This window comes from Caenorhabditis elegans, chromosome IV (assembly GCF_000002985.6).
Source record: "Caenorhabditis elegans chromosome IV".
Classification (NCBI taxonomy): domain Eukaryota; kingdom Metazoa; phylum Nematoda; class Chromadorea; order Rhabditida; family Rhabditidae; genus Caenorhabditis; species Caenorhabditis elegans.
The window spans coordinates 10546932-10567929 of record NC_003282.8 but is presented as its reverse complement, the minus strand read 5'-3'; the positions used below and the strand labels follow the sequence as shown (position 1 = coordinate 10567929).

At 35.1% G+C, this 20998-nt stretch overlaps 4 protein-coding genes, 1 non-coding gene and 2 pseudogenes across 12 annotated transcripts; all 7 read right to left on the bottom strand.

Annotated features, from left to right (window-relative positions):
* Positions 1-1601: 1601 nt before the first annotated feature.
* On the bottom strand, positions 1602-1653 carry C43F9.14. Its single transcript, NR_056551.1, has one exon. It is a non-coding gene; the product is annotated as an Unclassified non-coding RNA C43F9.14 (non-coding RNA).
* A 2302-nt stretch (positions 1654-3955) lies between these two features.
* him-8 (C2H2-type domain-containing protein) lies at positions 3956-6025 on the bottom strand (the record flags this gene model as incomplete). 2 transcript variants are annotated; one of them, NM_001383193.2, is made up of 6 exons in its annotated part: positions 3956-4215; positions 4425-4477; positions 4526-4719; positions 4769-5081; positions 5533-5864; positions 5924-6025. In NM_001383193.2, the coding sequence occupies 6 exons, from the start codon at positions 6014-6016 to the stop codon at positions 4115-4117; spliced, it is 1086 nt and encodes a 361-aa protein (NP_001370042.1). The 2 variants fall into 2 exon arrangements, with proteins under 2 accessions (NP_001370042.1, NP_001255493.1); NM_001268564.3 differs by lacking the exons at positions 4526-4719; positions 4769-5081; positions 5533-5864; positions 5924-6025 and having other exon boundaries at positions 4115-4215; positions 4425-4443.
* A 475-nt stretch (positions 6026-6500) lies between these two features.
* zim-3 (C2H2-type domain-containing protein) lies at positions 6501-9215 on the bottom strand. Of its 2 annotated transcripts, none has more exons than NM_001307056.4 (8): positions 9111-9215; positions 8326-9047; positions 7907-8168; positions 7569-7820; positions 7295-7488; positions 7185-7246; positions 7004-7139; positions 6501-6954 (listed from the first exon to the last, which is right to left on the bottom strand). In NM_001307056.4, coding segments are annotated over exons 1-8 (1728 nt in total). In that variant the 5' UTR covers positions 9210-9215; the 3' UTR covers positions 6501-6953. The 2 variants fall into 2 exon arrangements, with proteins under 2 accessions (NP_001293985.1, NP_501953.2); NM_069552.3 differs by having other exon boundaries at positions 6720-6963.
* A 489-nt stretch (positions 9216-9704) lies between these two features.
* On the bottom strand, positions 9705-12281 carry zim-2 (C2H2-type domain-containing protein; the record flags this gene model as incomplete). The annotated part of the gene is made up of 8 exons (NM_001444110.1): positions 9705-9805; positions 9856-9982; positions 10030-10082; positions 10134-10327; positions 10419-10679; positions 10752-11031; positions 11330-12120; positions 12183-12281. The coding sequence occupies 7 exons, from the start codon at positions 12279-12281 to the stop codon at positions 9906-9908; spliced, it is 1755 nt and encodes a 584-aa protein (NP_001431021.1). The 3' UTR covers positions 9705-9805; positions 9856-9905.
* Positions 12282-12416: 135 nt separating this feature from the next.
* Positions 12417-20844, bottom strand: zim-1 (C2H2-type domain-containing protein; the record flags this gene model as incomplete). 4 transcript variants are annotated; one of them, NM_001136397.5, is made up of 8 exons in its annotated part: positions 12417-12636; positions 12681-12834; positions 12886-12947; positions 12993-13186; positions 13241-13495; positions 19464-19776; positions 19951-20675; positions 20744-20844. In NM_001136397.5, the coding sequence occupies 8 exons, from the start codon at positions 20840-20842 to the stop codon at positions 12618-12620; spliced, it is 1821 nt and encodes a 606-aa protein (NP_001129869.1). The 4 variants fall into 4 exon arrangements, with proteins under 4 accessions (NP_001129869.1, NP_501948.2, NP_001263776.1 ...); NM_069547.5 differs by having other exon boundaries at positions 12490-12627; positions 20744-20842; NM_001276847.3 differs by lacking the exons at positions 19464-19776; positions 19951-20675; positions 20744-20844 and having other exon boundaries at positions 12618-12636; positions 13241-13486.
* Positions 13995-14581, bottom strand: T07G12.8 (annotated as a pseudogene). The gene is made up of 2 exons: positions 14190-14581; positions 13995-14141 (listed from the first exon to the last, which is right to left on the bottom strand). Coding segments are annotated over exons 1-2 (539 nt in total).
* T07G12.14 lies at positions 18429-18715 on the bottom strand (annotated as a pseudogene). The gene has a single exon. A coding segment is annotated over exon 1 (287 nt).
* Positions 20845-20998: the final 154 nt, after the last annotated feature.

Below are 20998 nucleotides of genomic sequence, written 5' to 3'. Positions count from 1 at the left end.
AGGTCAGTCACACCTTTCTTTAGTTTATCCGATTATGGAAGAGAAAATCCGGGAAAGTAGTTAGTTGAGTTTTTGTGTGAATCGGTGAGATGGACGGTGAAGCTACCGAGAATAGAAAGTTGAGTGACTGTGTGTCTTGAATGTTGGACAACGAACAAATTATGATTGATGAGAAAAGAGGGAGAAGACAACCCGCGAAGCTTGAGGTTTCGAACGGTAATTGGCACTGGAGACCGGTCCACTCGGGATTTTTGACCGTTTTGTGTGTTGATGAAAATTGAGGAGGGATAGAATACGGAACCAATAAAGTGGGTTTTTGTAGGTCGTATAGCAATAGCTCATCCAGAGCCAATGTTCTATTTATGCCTTTCCGATTTTGGACGTCATCGCTCATTTGAGAATATACTTTTTTTTTTTATGATCGGCTTCAAATTGAAATTGAATATGAAATTTTTGGGGCAGTTGTTGAACGCTTAGATAAACTTTTTTTTAGAAAAGTTCATCAATTTTCACTTATCATGTGAACCGTAATAAATATGTTTTTCGCAAAAAAAAGTTTTTAAAAGTTGGTCAGAAAAGTTATCATTGAAAAATGTTGAATCTTTTAAAACTTGAGTCAAAGTATTGGCAAAATGTCAAATATCTAAAAAACTTGTAGCTTCTTTTTATAAAATCCAGAATTGCTGGGACATCTAAACAAGTATGACATGTAAGTAGTGACTATTTTTTGACTGCGAATAAGTTTTTTTTTTAATTTTTGAGATTTTGTAATTAGGCAAAAATAGTTACAACTGGTTTCAAGGAAACGTGGTGAATTATAACTTTTTTTAGATTGATCATGTGTCTGGAGAAAACTTTGGTTAACTCGGTAGTTAACACAAATTTGATTTAACAGACGAAAACCACTTTTCTATCATGTGGGTTCAAAGTTAAGTACCTATAGTTCAAAGAACCTATTCATTTACCACAACCAATTTTTCAGCCTAACCACAACTTCAACTGAACAATAGATGAACAAAAGGTTACAATAAGTTTCACAATAAAAATAACTGGGAAATAATGATGGTGGTTGAAGAAATAAAAAGAGACCGCTGAAGAATTCATGCCTAGATGATTTGAGCTAATTGATGAAATTATAGAGGGACAGGTTGAAACGGGAGGTAAAAATTTAACAAGGTATTTGATCGAACGTTAAGCTATTAGCTACTTTTCTTATATGCTGACTGTTCTGATAAATTTGTTGAAATTATAATTTAAAAAATTACAAAAAAATATTTTATGGGCTCCTACCGTAGGCACACATGTATGCACAAGGCAGGCGTAGGTCGCCTTAAAAGCAGATGGGTACCTTTATGTCAACTAGTTACTAGTGCCCCTGAAGGGGGAAATTGTTTCAAAATCATAAGTTTTTTCGGAGTACTGAAGTCCTAGAAAAATACACATTGGCTTCTGATGATGAAAAATATATTTTGGTAATTTTAAACAATTTCTCCTTTGACGATAATGTAAGTGATGTTATTCTTGTGTGGCGCAAGGGCATCTGGAGCAGCAGCACCTTCTGATCCCCTAATTTAATATCTCTAGTACTCTCCTATTCCTAGATACTCTCTTCTCACTTATTAAGGGAGACATATGGGCGCCATTCGGCAGGTAGTCGTTCGTTCCCAAAGTGTGCCTTCAGGTGAAATATGGTATAGCAATCATCATGCAAATTATAAGCGAGACGCAGAATACACACAGCGCCGGACAAAGTTTATTATCCTCGAAGACCAATTTTGAGAAAAAGGAAAATTGAGGAGAAAATGTCGAAAAAAAAACGGAGCGAAGGTCGGGTCGACCCTTTTTTTCTCTCTACTGGTGAAATGAAGAGGTGGTAAGTAAGTAAGCGCTTCGAAGCAGAAATATATGGAATAAATAAGAGAATAAAAACTGGAAGAAGAGAGTGTGAAAGATGTAACCAGCTGGAAATGTTAGCAGTGACTTCTCACTAAAAATGAAGAATACCAACTGAAGAAGGACAAGAAAGGGATGATTAATAGAAACGAAGAAAAAGAACAACAAAATTGAAGGAAGATGGATGTAAAATTCGATTTGACTGATGCTTCAAATTTTTATCAGACTCATAGTTAATGTTTAGGGTGAAGTTTCTGCTCCGATTCTATTGCTAAATATTTTTCCCAAGTTATATATGATAACTAAAAGTTATACACTAATATTATCACTCACGGAGATACATAATAATCAAGGAAATATCCCGCTTTGTTTATTGTAACTATAGTAAAATCTTAACACAGAAAATATTTTTTGTATTACCTATACTTATCTTGTAAGCTAGAGTGATTTTAACATTTCCTATTCCATAATAAATTATTTTCAAAGATCCTTGCAACACTTTGCACTTTTCATAATAATGTGTCCTTTTCATCGTGATGAAATATTCTGAAATTCGATTTACTAAAATTGAATTTCGCCAGATTTCGTTAAGAGCAGTTGATCTTTTTTGGATTTGGACACATACTTTTATTTTAACTAGGGTTCAAAGCTTCTACGTACGAAGCTTCTAGAGCTAAGCGTAATTGTTTCTTGGGCTCAAGTTAATAATCGAAGGGAAAACTTTAACTATGAAGGTGTTTTGTAAAAGTACAAAACAGAATTAATAAACTGTTCAGGTTTTTTAATTGTTCATTTTAGTCGGCAAAACTATTTGAGAGCTTTCCACAAAAAGCTGTTCTACAGTAATTACTAAGTTGTTTACAGATGGAACATTTAGTTGAAACATTACGAAACCTTGTGAAAAATGCATTTTACCACAACTTTACTAGAAAATTTTGAAAGTTCCTGGATCGTTTTCTTATGATTTTTGGCCATACATATTGAACTATTCTATGGTGTATTTAGACATATTTTGTAAATTTGTAAATAGTAATCGCTTATAAATTAAGATTTTTAGCTAAACAGTTTCCAAACATCTATCTGAATAACGTATTCTAATCTCATTAATGATTTAGAAGTACGGTACAGTAAGATAGTGTAAATATCGGGTAATGGATTGAAAGTTTTGGAAATCATCTTTACATGATCACATAACATGAAAAATTTTTGTAGAAGTATGCTTGAAATCAACTCCAAAAATAATTATTATTTTGGATGGATCTGAAACTTTCAAACTTTCACAGTTAATAAAATCTTTAATTCTGAAATTATAAACTTACAATCAGCTTAAACTTGGGTTTGCTTAATCCAAGTACCTACCTAACCTTTGCCTAATTTTGACAACTTCTGAACAAGTTAATATGTTTTGACAAATTTGGCACATAGTTGTCGGGGAGTCAGCCGAAAAATTCTTAGAAGGGATAGTATTTGAATAACATCAAAAGGTCATTTAAAATTGTTTCCAATTCCAATTCGCAATTTCATAGAATGCAACGCAAATTTTGCAAAGAGCCGACATGAAACTCATCATAAATTCCTATCCATTTTCACGCCGGTCGCTCATAATAATTGAACCGCAACAGCCTCACTACGCTCACTCCAATTATAATAAATGAAGCGATTATCGAAATAGTTGACCGAAGAGGGGGAACTTTTCCATTAAAAAATAAGACCGGTAAATAATGGAAAAAAAGAGAAGGTAAAAAATTGCTTCATCTCTGTGTATATAATGATGAATATCCGTTTTTATGAGCGCGTCTCGTATCGAAAAAAAGAAGTGGTGGAGGAAGAAGTTTTTATAGGTCCGGTGTGTCTTTTTATGGGTATCGTGACGCTTTAGGCGCCGAATTTGTCGTAAAAGTACGATGAGGAATCTGTGAGAACATCAAACAGCATTGAAAGAATTTTATTCATTAACCCTTGTATTACCTGATTGTAGAGATTTATATCATTTTAAACAATTTGAAGCGCCAGATCTTAAATTTCCATTTTCTGAGCCAAAGTTTTACTAATCTCGAGCTGATTATCAATAAGATTTTATTAATGACACAAACTTTGTAGAAATATGACATAAACCGAATTATATTAAAATTTCGAGATTCGTGCTGTAGGCATGTATAATGTATGAAGTATGCAATATGCCGATATTTACAAAATAAAACGGCTGTGAACTTGCAAAGTTCTAGATGCCACTTCTCTTGGACTTTGACTTGACCCGGCTACGGCGGCTGCCATTTTGAGATTTTGGAGGATTTTTTCGTTTGTTCATCTCGACCAATTGATCTGAACAATTGACTTTCAACTGAATTATGAAACAGAATTTTCAGTTTCCAATCCATGTTTGAAATTAAATTGAACAATTTGGCCTACAGTAAATGAATTTTTTGAGTCGATTTTTATCAAGAAGATTTTAAAAATTTAAAAATTAGAGCAAATCTAAAAAATCAAAAACCATATGGATGTAAAACTATAATTTTTAACTTGATACTTACCTGCGAAACAAGCATTCATAATTTTTTGGAATCCTTTATTTTTGGTTGGCAAGCTGAAAAATTTGCAATTTGTTGAAATATTTTAATTTCAGAAAGTTTACCCAGACACTCCGAAGCCTTCCATTTTTGATGTTGAGTGAAAAATGCGATAGTGATAACGCATTTGACGGATTGTATGACAAGTGTGCTTGCATTTTTTGCATTTCAGAAAGTTTTTATCGCAATGGACCAATGCGTGATCGATAAGACGAAGTTTTCCATATTTCCTCTTCCACGCAATTGCTCGATTGCAGTTCTGCAACAATCCAGGTAATGGAAAAAAACAAACAGAAAATTTAACTCACCGGGAAATGACATTGAATATTGTGGATTTCATCTTTATTAATCTCGTCGTTTTTGCTGTCTGGAGATTTCATTTCATTCTCATTCAACTGATCTTCATCACCGGATTCGTTGTGATAATCGAAAAATGTAGGACTTCGTAATGGAGTCATCACTGTGGTTCGATCAACATCCATCAATTCTGTTTCATTCATAATAACATCATCATTCGGTGGTAATGACTGATACTCTTCATAATCATCAATATTTCCATCGTTGTCTACACCGTCTTGGAGAAACTCCGACTGTCCAGATGATACAATCGGCGAATTAATACTGAAAAAAAAACGAAATTTAAATTCTTGTGACTAACGGTACCCGGTCTCTCGGCAACCGTTTTTTTTCAGGTTCAAAAGAATGCACCTTTAAGGAGTACTGTAGTTACTAACTTTGTTTTTGCAGAATCCGCATTAATTTTTCCTAGTTTTTCCTCCGTTTCTTCAAAACTTGATGTATTTTAATATACATGATTCAACAAAAAAAATCTGGGAACCACAGTACTTTTTAAAGGCGCACACTTTTTTGAATTAAACTAAAATCGATCTCTAGGGTAAAAATTACAAAATTTTGCATATGGGTAATGTCTAAAACAGGTTCGAAGCTTTGAAAAAACAAGTGAATGAATTTTTAATTTGGACTACGAGAAAATATTCAGCGTAATTTAAGATTCACTGCTAAAAGAGTTTAAATTATTGAAAAAAAAATTTTGTATTAAAAAAAAACGTACTCGTCTCCATCTGCAATATTCGTCGTATGATTGGAAACAACATCTTCGATTATCATATCCATAACTTTTTCCACACTATTATTACTTTCATGTGAACTATTTAGTTCTTCTTCTGGTTCTTGATCATAGCTTTCCTTCAAATCTTCGTTCTCGTCGTTCGGTCCAATTTCGGATATTTTTTCCGAAAGATTCAGTGTGAATTTTTGATATAATCCTACGTTTGGAACGATTGGAGTGGAGAAACGAGGAGTATCGACTGTAGCAGTGTTGATTGAAGATATCGACGTGCTCTCGGTGAGGGAAACAAATGAGCTGCCACCGGCGAATTCATTCTGTAAATCGTAATAGTTTCAAAAACGAATACTCAGCAATGAAAAAAAGATAGGCTTACCAAATATTCAATCAATCCATAATGTTTCAAGTTTTCCAGAGTTTTTCCATAGATTCTGATATTAACAAACGAATTTAAAGAATTTCCATTCATTTATCGTATCTGAAAAAATAATTATTAAACATTTAAATAGGGTCGAGCAACAAAAATAAAGGGAATCACAGCATTAAATATTCAAATTAAAAACAAATAATCTCGTTTTACACGAGGGCCTAGTTTTCCCTCATTCTGCTGTTGCTGCACCATATCGTGCCAGAAGACCCATTTACATGCATGTCATCTGTTATTTCATAATAATCTGGCATGCATCTTTGAAATTAGAAAATTTTCATATTTTAACAAGATATTGACGAGCCTTCTCGTATTTTTTCCGATGGGTCTCGCCGCACAAAAAGTGTATGGTAAATAGGTTTAAACCTAGGTTTTTTTTCAATTTTTTGCTGCTACGCTTTTCTTGTATTTTCAAGAAAAAATCACTTAGTTTTTAGCGAAGTTTGTCGTTTTCTACTCATTTTCCTGTTTAAAATTGTTTTAGATCAGTTTTTTCCATAGTACAATTAACATTTATGATCAAAAATGCATGTTTTACACGAAGAAGGATATTAAAAAAATTTAACAGAAAAATGCAAAGTTAATAAGAAAATTAGCAAAAAACGAAGTAATGTTTTTAAAAAAGGAATGAAGCAGCCGAAAAAGTTAAAGAAAAGTACCATAAACTTTTTGCGCCTCGATGCCCATCTGAATAACTCCGTGTGCCTTTAAGAAGGTATATTAAAATTTAGTGATATCACATATATACAGAACTGAATTTAATAGTCAAAAAAGGTATTATAGATGAAAAACTCGCGGACAAAAAATTTACAAAACAAGTTATTTTTTAATGAAAAACATATTTTATAAGTTTATCTCGACAATAACAAACAAAAAACAAAACAAAACAATGAAACTATTACTAAAAAACATTGCAAATGTTACATGAGTTGACAAATAACACATTGTGCAGAGTCGTAGCGAAAGACGATCAGCGAATTCTGCGAAAACTAAACTTCAGAATAAAATAAAGTATATGGAAAAACCTACTAGAAAAGATCGTGTGATGGTCCTGGAGAGTCTTTATCTACATTCTCATTGTCGACTTCTGGAGTATTTTTCAGCGAGTTTTTACATTTTTTATATCTCCGCGGTTTCCCAATATTTCCGATGATGGAAGAATGTGCTGTAATTACACATTGAATATCAATATTTCATATCTGTCTAATACCTCCGAAGCACTTTTGGAAAAGATCGAAAATCGCCACTTCATCAAATTCGATATTGAACACTCTGAAATAATCGTGTTTTATATAATTTATTGAACAATTGACGGCTTACTTCTGAATATTAAACCCATCACACCTCACTTCTGGATGCATTTTTTGATAGTGATACTTCATTTGGGGATGTGTACTGCAAGAGTATTCACATGTGCGACAAACGAGACACTTTTCATTTTCATGAGTCATTGCATGATCCAGAAGTCGTTGTTTGCCGTATCGAAGTTTCCACGAGAGAATTTGCTTACAACCCTGAAAATAGCTTCTTTTTTTTAAATGTTGTCATATTTCCTGAACATCCTCCCTAAGAAATGGCTCAGATCGGAACTTACTTCGAAATTACATTTAATAATATGATTTTTATTCATTTGCTCGTTTCGCTTGTTAAGACGTTGGACAACTGGAACAGCAAACGAAACTTTTTTCGTCGAAGGAATCGGGCTCTCATCCTCTTCATCATCTTCACTGTTTTCCTCATTCTGCTGTTCTGCCTCATCAATTTCTGTTCCAACTTCTTCATAATTTCCGATCAGCACAGTATCCTCATCATCGAAATCATATTGAAACTCTCCCATGGTATTATGCTGCAAAATATTCAATTAAAAACGAAAATCTCATCATGTTGCGACAATTTACAAATTAGAAATAAAGGAAATCTCTTCAATCCTACCTCAGTTGACAGTTCTATGACTGGATGATGATCAACGATATGATTCCCAATCGAAACTGTTCTTTCTGAATCCGTAGCTTTCAAAACCGGCTTCACGTCCTCAGAAATAGAACTCCTGGGCTCAGTGCAAAGACTTTTTGCTGACAAAAACGATTCATTATCTCCATATTCATTAATTGGTTGTTCATATGAGAATCCATCTTTATCCAGTGGAATTGGTTCGGAGTGTGGCACCATGGTTTCATTTGAGCTTTCAATCGATCTAAAAAACAATGAAATTCTCAAGTATATATTTAATTTTACTGGTTTTTGGCATTATTGGAAGTTTGGTCTGTCTTCAATTGAAAATAGAGTAAGTATATCAACGTTGCTTAATTCGCTATACGAACGGTCAGAATTCTCGTCAGAAAAATTCTTACGTGAGCCGTCTTCTTTTCGTTAACTTTGAAACTGTAGGCTCTATTTTGACAGTTTCTTTGAGACTACTCAGAGTACTCAAACGTCTCGAGCTTCTTCTCTTTCCTTCCTGATATGGAACAATGGAACTAGCTGCTTCAGGAAGTGCTCGATAAAATGACGATTCGACCTCCTGACAGTTGGGGATCAAAGTGGTACAGTCATTGGAGGAATCTTCGAATAATTCATAACCTTGATAATTCGAATCAATTTCGGAAATTCTTTCTGTCATGTTCATTGTAAACTTTCGATCCAAACCATTTTGTGGTTTGATGGGAGTTGAAAAGCGGGGAACACCAATGTTTGCGAGAGTTGTGCTCAAAAGAATCGGAGCTTGATCAACATCGGCAACAGTTTGTACCATTTCTTCGAGCAAATCCTGAATCACGTCTTCCCTGGAAGTTTCGGATTGATAAGAGTTCTCCAGGCATTTATCAGTTTTATCGTCATCCGATAGAATCTCCGATAGCTTCTCAGCCAAATTCAATGTGAAATTTTTTGCAGAATTATATTTTGAATGGCCGACAGCAGGAGTTGAAAATCGAGGAAGCTTGTTAGTGGCCAAAGTTGTACTTAGTGGAACAACTGGTTCGATTGTACTTTCAGAATATGTAGAGCTTTCATTAGTTAAGCTCGTGTACATTGAGCCCTCCACAATCCAAAGCTTGGAGCAACCGATATTGTTCTGAAATAATAACTACTATTCAAATTCAAATAGCAAAAGATAAAATTTCCTTATCAAACCAACCAAAAGAGATTCCAACACAACTCCCTGTTGCTGAAGACCTTCTATAGTTTTCCCATAAATGTTCACTTGAATAAAACTGTTCCAGTCATCGCAGGTCATCTGAAAAATATACCATGAAAACATCAAGAATTAAAAAAATGTCCAAAAACATGTTCTCAGGCGTATCGACAACCGTTATTTACATAAATTCATCGCAATGAATAGTGAAGAAATTGAAAGTTTGTTATCATGATGATAAATATCAGGCTTAAAACAGTCTTTATTCATCTACTGGTTAAAATACAAAAAGAACAGGAACTAAAACGCGGAAACGAAACAAAATACTTCCGACAAATCTAGAAATGAAGAAAGACCTGATCGTTGTGAGACCTTTGACAAAAGTATAATGTGCCTTGAAAGTATACGGTAGGAAGAAATATAATACTGTATTTACTTACAATTAGTTTTTAAATTTTGTTGCATACAGCATTTCTTTTTTTGAAATAATTTTTAACATTTACATTTATAAAAACTACATTTTTGACTCTAAATAATTGTGAAAATATCATGTTTGATTCGTCAAAAGAACGATTAATCCAAAAAAAAAAAACACAATTAACTGAAAAAACACTGTATTTTATTTCTGTAAAACTACAAAATAATTAGAACATGATAATAATTGTACATGAGGGTGTCGTCGTGATGCTCATTAAATTCTGTTAAAACTGGATTTGAAATTAGTGATATGAGCAGTTATGGAGCTTACAAAAACATCTTCACATCTTCCGCTTGTACTCTAGAAGAGATTTTGGTTTTCTATAAGCGAATACTTTTGAGTTTTCGACGAGGAGTTCGTTCAGCTTTTCTAACGGGTCCGATCGTTTTCAGTTGATCTGGAATTTGAATAGCATGTAATCTCTAAATAATTAGAATAATGTACCTCCAAAACATTTATTCCATACATCTGAGAATTTGGTATTTTGAAGAGGAATGCTACAAGAGGGGTTTATCAGTTTTCAAACGGTTAGTTTTAAAAAATCTCACTTGAGAATTCCGAAGCCTTCCATTTTCAGATTTGCATGAATCTTTTTGTAGTGATAACGCATTTGTCGAGTTGTCTGGCATGAATATTCACATTTCTGGCAGTCAATGGATTTTTCCTCTTGATGTGATAGTGCATGATCGACCAGTCTAAGTTTTCCATAACGAATCTTCCAGTGAATTTTTCGATTACAGTTCTGAAAAGATTATTGATTGAAACACATTATATCTATGCGACTTTTTATTGAAATTCAGTTTTTTCTCTGACAACGCGGCAAAACAACTCACATCAAAATGGCATTTAATGTTATGAACTTTATTCATTTCTTCTTTTTGTTTGTTGGGACTTTGAACAAGTGGAAATGCAAATGAAACTCGATTTTTCGAAGGAATCGGGCTCTTTTCCTTTTCATCATCTTCACTGATAACCTCATACTGATCTTGATCATCTACTTCAACGATTTCGGCTCCCACCTCTTCATAGTTTTCAATCAACATAGTATCCTCGACGTCAACGAAATTATTTTGAAACACTCCTTCGATGTTATGCTGCAATTTCATTAATGAAAACGGATAACTCAACAAGTTGTGATTATTTCAAATTCGATTTTTAAACATTACATCTCTTGACAGTTCTATGACTGGAGGTTGATCACTGATAATGCTTCCAGTCAAAACTGTTCTTCCAGAATTCAAAACTTTCAGAACTGGCTTCAAGTCGACAGCATTACAAAAACTGGGCTCATCACAATGACTTTTTGCTGATGAAAATGATTCATTATCTCCATATTCATTAATTGGATGTTCGTACGAAAAACCATCTGATTGAATAGCTGATGTAGAAACAGGAAATGTATGTTCAATATTAGGACGCACAGTTTGACTTAAAATTTGAATCGGCCTGAAAATAACGAAATTCTTAAGTAAATAACTATCGGTGATTGGAATCGTTAGGAGTTTTGAGTATATTTATAACTTTAGTCCTTTCGATACCAAAAAAAGTTTTTTTTAAATAATGGAACTTTTTTTTTAATCGACATGAGTTCTGCTTAAAGTTTAGATGCATCTAAAATTTGAACCTGAGCTTTTTAGACATACAGTTAGTAAAAAAACCCATATTTATCATTTTGAAAGAAATTACATTTTCTCCAAACGAACTTCGAAAATTCAGAAAGCTCGCAACGAAAAAAAAAACTTACGCGAGCCGACTTCTCTTCGTTGATTTTGAGACTGCAGGCTCTATTTTGACAGTTTCCTTGAGACTACTCAGAGTACTCAAACGTCTCGAGCTTCTCCTCTTTCCTTCCTGATATGGAACACTGGAATTCGATTTTGGATTTTTTGGAGTCGAATAAATATTAAGAAAATCGTCGTAGGGCGTATTTGAGAAAGTTCTGGCATTGTTGACACCAGGAATGTTCTCACACAACGACATTTCGACTTCCTCGCAGTTGGCGGTCAAAATTTTGTTGGAATCGTCGAGTACTTCATAACCAAGATAATTCGAATCAATTTCGGAAATTCTTTCTGTCATGTTCATTGTAAACTTTCGATCCAAACCATTTTGTGGTTTGATGGGAGTTGAAAAGCGGGGAACACCAATATTTGCGAGAGTTGTGCTCAAAAGAATCGGAGCTTGATCAACATCGGCAACAGTTTGTACCATTTCTTCGAGCAAATCCTGAATCACGTCTTCCCTGGAAGTTTCGGATTGATAAGAGTTCTCCAGGCATTTATCAGTTTTATCGTCATCCGATAGAATCTCCGATAGCTTCTCAGCCAAATTCAATGTGAAATTTTTTGCAGAATTATATTTTGAATGGCCGACAGCAGGAGTTGAAAATCGAGGAAGCTTGTTAGTGGCCAGAGTTGTACTTAGTGAAACAACTGGTTCGATTGTACGTTTTTCAGAATATGTAGAGCTTTCAGGAGTTGAGCTGGTGCACACGGATCCCTCCACAATCCAAAGCTTGGAGCAGCCGACATTGTTCTGAAAATATGTACTTTGGAAAAAAAGTATAACGAGAAATCAAAATTATTAATCAAACTAACCAAAAGAGTTTCCAACACAACTCCTTGCTGCTGAAGTCCTTCTATGGTTTTTCCATAAATGTTCACTTGAATAAAACTGTTCCAATCATCGCAGGTCATCTAGAAAATTCTTGTAAGAACATATTTAAATTAATAGAATTTTAAGTCTATCTGGAGTGCTCCACTTTCAAAAAGTTATATCGAAAATGGGCAGCAGCAAGAAAGTTCCAAATGAAACGGCGATTAACATTTAAAGTAGGTCTTAGCAAGAAATATTTTCAAACTTGAGTGAAACAACATGTCGTAATTATAAATTAAAGCGGTGATAAAATGAAGACCTTCAGAATTATTAAAAGAAAAGTCGCATAGAATGCATTAAAAACAACATAATATAACATCAACGATAATAACACATGAGACACAATTTACAAAAAGCAGACGGCCCGACGACGAAGCTCATCGAATTCTGAAGAAACTGAATAAAAAAATGACGCGGAATGTTTTAAACTTAATGCTCACTAAAATGGCTTCACATCCTCGTCCCTAGCTTCATCCAATTTTTGTTTTGCACCAGAATCCATAGATTTCTGTGATCTTTTAGATCCTTTGTCTTGTCTTGAGAAATGCAATAGGTTTGAATCGGTACCAGATCCATGTTGAAGGACACGATTTTCTAGAAAGTTAACATTTTAAATTATAACTTTTTCATATATACTTCACTTACTTTTAAAACATTCATCCCAAACCTTCGCCAAGTCTTTTCCTTTTTTCGAAGTACGGACCACACTGAAAAATAAGACAAATACATTAATTTTTGGAATCTCAAAGTACCTTTTGATACCAAATCCCGTTAATTGTTCATCAGGATGACTTTTCTTGTGATGAAGCCTAATATTTCTAATTCCTTTGCACATGTAATCACAAAAATTGCACTTCATTTTCAAGTGAGGGACATGAGTGAAGGCGTGATCCACAAGACGTAGTTTACCGTATTTTTTGCGCCAATTGTACGATTTGTTACACTTCTAAACGGGAAGAAAATGTTGATTTTTCATATTTATTTGTTCTCAGAAACTCACATCAAAATGGCATTTAATGATATGAACTTTATTCATTTCATCCTTTTGTTTGGAGCGACTTTGAACAAGTGGAACAGCAAACGAAACTCGCTTTTTTGAAGGAATCGGGCTCTCATCCTCTTCATCATCTTCACTGTTCTCCTCATTATGTTGTTCATCTGCCTCATCAATTTCTGTTCCAACTTCTTCATAATTTCCGATCAGCACAGTATCCTCATCATCGAAATTATATTGAAACTCTCCCATTGTCTTATGCTGCAAAATCTTTAATTAAAAACGAAAACCTCCCTCACAAGGGAAGTCTTTGAGGGGGTCCCTAGATTTGGGATTCTCATGTTGAAATTCCAATAGAAGAGTATTCCAGATGATCCCTCCAAAAAATTTAGCTGCCCAGGTTGGGTTTCAGCAAAGTTATGACGTTTTGAAAATTCGGTCTGAAATCGGTTGATTTGTATACTAAATCAACGGTCGGCATCAGCCCGGGACACCATAGTTGTCACCAGGCGCGTGGTGTGAGCAAATCATCGGTTGGTTGGTTGAGTGCACAGGTAAACCGCGTCATGCGAATATTCGTCGGGTGACGGGCCGCTATTTCGCGAAAACGGTACATGGCTTTGGTGAAGGCGCGGGCCGCTATTCGATGAAGAACTCGCGAAAAACGGACCGGTAAATGATGAGGACGCTCCGAATGCCCAGCTAGCTGGCACCCCGTTATTCGCCATATATTGAAATTTGCGGTTCCTTAATAACAATTGATAGTTCATAAAAATTTTTATTTTATAAAAAAATAAAATAAAATTTGAAAAAAAATAGAAAATTATTCGGATGGGGACGGGTTTGTCGATGCAGATGACACGTTCCGAGGCGACGAGGCGGCAGGAGTCGGTGATTGTTGAAGTCGCTGAAAACAAAAAATGGTTTTTAATTAAGTATCAACTATTTTTCTTACGTGATGAATAATCGTCGAGTTGACAAATATCACAGTCCACGTGAGCGTGTTGGTGGTGGAGCATCGTCGATCACATTATTCTGTCCCATCTGACTGTCTTCGCTGGAACTTCTACAGATCTTCGCAGTTTGATTGCCCTGATGCTAGACTCTGATCCGAGAATTCGTCCATTAAGTCGAGATCCATGCTACAATTAAAGACCGGAAGTCGGAAATTTGTGCTCAATTTGTCAATGTAATCATTAATTTTTTAACCCAAAATTTTATCAACTCGAATTTTCAGAATCAGCAGCACACTCCCATCCAAACTCCAGAGACGAGTCTCTCCATTTCTATGGATTCCGCGTCGGATCCGCGGATGAATCGGTACCTCAACGTCGGATATGCTGAAACACGAGTATATTTACGGAAAATAATTATTTTTGCCAAAAAAATCAAAGAATTGCTGAAGAAAACTATGAAAAATCGAAGAAAAAGAAAAAAATGGTGAAAAAATAATTTCGAAAATGAGGAGGATTTACGGTAAAGAGGGCGCGCAACCGTTATTTCGGAGTGTCGTTGCCATTTGCGTTTGGAGCTTCTTTTGAAATGGTTTCTCGCTCTTATATTGAAGTCGTAGAAAAGAAAAAATCACTTTGAGTCGTAAATGTGATTTGTGATTGAAACCAACATATAATTGAAAAAAAGTTAAGTTCAATAAAAATTTAATTAAAAATATTTTCCACTGATTTTAAAATTTTGATAAGGGTCCCCCCTTATGAAAAAATTTTGGGAAAAATTTTTTTTCCAAAAAATTTCAATACTGCAATACTTGTGTAGGAAATGTATATTTTAGTATTTTCCACAGTTTTCATAGCTCAATCGCACTCCTGGGCAAAAAAATACAACAGTCAATTTGGCTTGTTCATAGAAAGTCAGTACTTCCAAAATGTTCTACCTCCGCAGGCAGCTTAAATATGAAAAACTTGTCAACTAAAAAGTTGTTGTGAATAAAGTGATTGACAAATTATTTATTGTAACTTTTTTCCATCTTGGATGGCTGAGCAAATAGGAGCACCTAGTTATGAGTCAAATATCACTAATTATGACTGATGATATCTCCGTACTCTGCACAGAAAGCAAAAAACTATTAAGTATGAAACATGTTCAATAACAAACTAAAAAAGTTTGTAGTTGACAATTTTTAGATATCTTGCTTGCCCGATGTGGGACATGACTTCGAAAAACTGGCATATCAGGTAGATCTGTTAGAGGGATAGAGGTTTTTACAGTTTGTTAGTTTTCGAAAGCACCACATTTGGTAAGAAAACTTATTGAAACGAACAAGTAAACATATTTCTACAATATCTGATAAATATTTGACAACTTTTGAAAAAAAAAATTTTTCGATTTTTATGAAAAAAAATCCAAAGGCTCCCCCCTTATGAAAATTTTCTAAAATTTTTTCGAAATTTTTTTTTTTGAAAACTTTTCATAATTTGATCAGATGTTATAGAAAAATGTAAAAATGATTGTTTTTTTAGTTTCGATGTGCTGAACACGAGTTCAAACGAAAACCTGAAGTGTATTAGAACACCTATGTTCAAAAACGCTTTCACTTTGGATGCTTATATCTCCGTGGAAAAAATTTTTATGACAAAGCAATCAACTACAGAGTTGATTATCTTAATCTAATGTACGACTTTGTAGTTGAACGTTTCTCATCAAAAAAATTGGTGGTCGAGATAAAGTTGTGTTAATTGCGGAAGCTTCATGCTTTTATTTTCTACTTCTTTTTCTGTTCCTATCTCGACCACCAATTTTTTTGAAGAAAAACGTTCAACTACAAAGTTGTACATTAGATTAAAATAAACAACTTTGTAGTTGATCGCTTTGTCACAAAAAATTTTTCCACGGAGATATAAGCATCCAAAGTGAAAGCGTTTTTGAACATAGGTGTTCTACATACTACACCTCAGGTTTTGGTCTGAAATTGTGTTTAGAACATTGAAACTAAAAAAAAACTACAAACATTGCATTTTCTGTAACATCTGAGCAAATTTTGAAAAGTTTTCAAAAAAAAAATTTAGGCGAAAAACTTTTTTCAACCATAAGGGGGGACCCTTTTGCTCAAAATTGGAACATCGGAGGAATCATAAGGGGATCCTTATGAAAGTTTAAAAATCAGTGGAAAACATTTTTCACAAAATTATTTGTTGTTTACAATCACATTTCGCGTGTTAGCGGCTGTTCGTTCGTTATTCACCAGTTGCTCGCATGACGCGGTTTACCTGTGTGGTAACGAGATGGGTTCTGGTGGTGAAGGTTGTGGGTTCGATCCCTTGCGTTATAAAGCTTTTTTTAAAAGTTTTACTGTATTTTAAAAACAGTAAAAAGTGTGATTGAAATTACTTTTACTGACTTTCTCCACCTTTTTGAGTTTCTTATAAACGTTTGCATCACATTTTCTCACATTTTTTGAATTAAAAAAATTTCAAAAAAAATCAAAATTTTCATCATCAAAGTCATGAAAAAAAAATAGAAATCTCAGAAAATTTTGAAAACACGCCGGAAGAAATTAGCAGAACGAACAGAACATAACGTTAATTTTTAAAAAAAGTAATAAACTCGTGAATTAGGAGCATCTGTGAGCTGGGAATCCACTTCCCACCCAATGGTGAAAGCAGATACATTTTTTGCAATATGGACAACGGACATATGCCGCGTTTTGGCATTGTAGTATGCATTTGCCAGTAGCTTCGAGACAGTATTTGGAAGGTGTCTCGAATTCAGATGGATGTGAGTCAATGTAGCCTCCTTTGAACCAACCGTACTGCCAGCATGTCTCGAATCTGGGTGCACAGAAAAAGAAGTACACGGCCGAAATCAAACGGAGAATATTGTCACGCTCATGGGGCTTGAACTCGATTCCAGCGTAGATGATATGGGATTGAACTTTTTTGACGAAGTTTTTCATTGGGCAGAAGAGGTAGATGTCACAAGGTTGAATGAAAGAAGTCGCTCCAGGTGGAATCGTACGAACGTGGACCGTGTGTCCATATAGCGCAGCGTCTTGTACGTCCCTTTCATTTTTCCATGCTGGCCATGAGTCAAGGAGAAGAACGGTTTTCTTCGGCATCGCAGGATCGCACACTGCACTTTCAACCCAATCTCTCATTAAATCTTTGGTCATAATGTGACTGGAGTTGGCACGAACGATGAGGTTGGACGGAGAACAGTGACCTTTCTTGGGAAACTTGCCTCCTTTTTCCTGTAATATATTACTTTTTGAAAAAGTTAAAGTTGAGAAGACTGCAATGAATGATACGCATTTTCTACCTGCAAAACGATGTAGAGTTTTGGAGCGAGCTTTCCCGTCACACTCAACATTGGGAGAATGGTATACGAGTGAGATAAGGCATCTTTTGATTGGACAAGTCTCTCAACACGTTTCACCCCCCTCGGTGCGAGAGTTCTGAAAAGTTTATTTCATAAAAGTTGCTCTTTTCAAGGCGAACCTTTTGCAATATTGCTCCTTCGTGAATCCGCACTGATCACAGTTGAAAGCTGTATTTGGATCGAGCGTTTGCAGTTCTAGTTTCATATCATCAACATACTTCTTTGCCGCTTCTTCTGTCTTTTCTTTATTTGCGAAACTAGCTTTGGTCACAAAAGTAGTGATATGACGAGATACCAAACCATTTGACTTCTTCCATTTTGCGAGCCAATCGTCTGAAGCCTTGAAATCGTCAATGTGCACAAACTCTTCATTTAGATCAACTGCCATTCGTCGAAGTGTGAGCTTGTCGATTTGAACTTCTAAAAAATAAAGCATGCAAATTTAATTTGCAATCAAACACTCACTTGCTTCCATTGTCTCAAAAACTTTTGCTCTCAAAAGTTCTGACAGTTTTGCGAAGCTGGAAGCTCGAGAACAATTGACTTTTTCTAAAACAAATAAATAGTTGTGCACCGAGAATATGGAAAAAGAAAACTGACGATTTCTAGCGAACTTTCGGAGCTTCTTCATATCCTTTTCTGACTTGATAAAACGGTAACGATGCTGTACACTGGACATTGTGAGGAACTTGTTATGTTTTGTATCCATCATAAATTCAATAGCCTTTTCAACCTGTATTGATAACAGTATTACAATTCAAAACATACACATAAGTTGGTAGCATTTATAAAAATACGGTGGCTTTCGAAAACCGTAAAAACGTCTTTCTTTTACAAACTTTTTAGACATAGTTGAAAACTCACAGTCTCCACATCTACTAGATTTCCCGAGAAATTTACTTTGTCCGGAAGAGCATAAGTAGTGGGACCATCATCGTCTGCTGTCCAATTTTCATCCTCTACTATTCCACCGACAATTTCCTCTTCATCCTCACTATACACGATCAGCTCATGAGTTTTTCCATCACGCAATATTCTTCGAACACGTTCGAGAATTTTTTGTTCCTCGCGGCTCATGAAACTTGGATTATATTCATGTCCAAACTCTTCCACCAGTCCTCCAACAATAAGATCAGCACGGAACGGCATTTACCTTTAATTCAATAAGTAAAAACAACAAAAAAACGGTGAAATTACTAAAAAAAAATTCGAACAAAAACGGCGGTTTACACCAGTGGCCCTTTCCGTCGGTCACGGCCCAGTTTATCGCGAAATACGTTTTAACCATGAGTTTAATAATGAAAATAATCTTTCGGTGGGTTTTTTATAGTTATCTGAAAATCTGAGATTTCTATTTTTTTTCATGACTTTGATGATGAAAATTTTGATTTTTTTGAAATTTTTTTAATTCAAAAAATGTGAGAAAATGTGATGCAAACGTTTATAAGAAACTCAAAAAGGTGGAGAAAGTCAGTAAAAGTAATTTCAATCACACTTTTTACTGTTTTTAAAATACAGTAAAAACTTTTAAAAAAAGCTTTATAACGCAAGGGATCGAACCCACAACCTTCACCACCAGAACCCATCTCGTTACCACTCAACCAACCAACCGATGATTTGCTCACACCACGCGCCTGGTGACAACTATGGTGTCCCGGGCCGATGCCGACCGTTGATTTAGTATACAAATCAACCGATTTCAGACCGAATTTTCAAAACGTCATAACTTTGCTGAAACCCAACCTGGGCAGCTAAATTTTTTGGAGGGATCATCTGGAATACTCTTCTATTGGAATTTCAACATGAGAATCCCAAATCTAGGGACCCCCTCAAAGACTTCCCTTGTCAGTTGTGATGATTTACAAATTAAAAATAAAGGAAATTACTCAAATCATACCTCAGTTGACAGTTCTATGACTCGATTATGATCATCGATATTATTCCTGTTGGAAGCTGTTATGTCGGAATCCGAAACTGTCAAAACCGGCTTCACATCCTCAGCAATAGAACTGTTCGGCTCAGTGCAAAGACTTTTTGCTGACAAAAACAATTGACTATCTCCAAATTCACAAATAGGTTGTTCATATGAGAATCCATCAGATTGAATAGCATTGTGTGTCGAATTGGGAAAAATGGGTTGATCTGAGCAAGTATCCAGTGGTATTGGTTGGGAGTGTGGAATCATAGTTTCACTTGAACATTCAACCGGTCTGAAAAATAATGAAACTCTTAAGTACATAACTTCGACGGTGATTCGGATTATTGAAATTTTGAATATATTCATGCTAATAAATCCGTTTTTTAAAAAAGAAATTGAAGTTATGATAATTCGATCTGCAGCGATCTCTGAACGGGCAGAATTCTCGTCACAGAAAAATTCTTACGTGAGCCGTCTTCTCTTCGTTAATTTTGAAACTGCAGGCTCTACTTTGACAGTTTCCTTGAGACTACTCAGAGTACTCAAACGTCTCGAGCTTCTTCTCTTTCCTTCCTGATATGGAACAATGGAACTAGCTGCTTCAGAAAGTGCTCGATAAAATGACGATTCGACCTCCTGGCAGTTGGGGGTCAAGGTGGTACAGTCATTGGAGGAATCGTCGAATAATTCATAACCTTCATAATTCGAATCGATTTCGGAAATCATTTCTGTCATGTTCATCGTGAAATCTCGATTCAATGCATGTTGTGGTTTGATGGGAGTTGAAAAGCGGGGAACACCAACATTTGCGAGAGTTGTGCTCAAAAGAATCGGAGGTTTATTAGAATTGGCAACCGTTTGTACCATTTCTTCGAGCAAATCTTTAATCACGTCGTCCTTCGAAGTTTCGGATTGATGAGAGTTCTCCAGGAATTCATCAGTTTTATCGTCATCCGATAGTATCTCTGAGAGCTTCTCAGCCAAATTCAATGTGAAATTTTTACTGGAATTATTATTTGAATGGCCGATAGCAGGAGTTGAAAATCGAGGAAGCTTGTTAGTGGCCAGAGTTGTACTTAGTGGTACAACTGGTTCGATTGTACTTTCTTCAGAATGTGTAGAGCTTTCGGGTCTAGGATTTGTGCAGACGGAGCCCTCCATGATCCAAACTTTAGAGCAGCCGACGTTGTTCTGAAATTGATAAACACCATATTCAGATTCAAGTATCACCAGAGATGAAATTTCATCATCGAACTAACCAAAAGAGATTCCAACACAACTCCTTGCTGCTGAAGTCCTTCTATGGTTTTTCCATAAATGTTCACTTGAATATAACTGTTCCAATCATCACAAGTCATCTGGAAAATATAAAATGACAATGAAACACTTTTAAAACTGCATTTTTAAAAGGAAATTTAAAACGAACACAGTGAATGTATCGCAATAATAAAGGCATCCACAAGAGAAGTAAGAATTTTGAATTTCAAGTTTTTTTTTTAACTTTGTTTAGATGT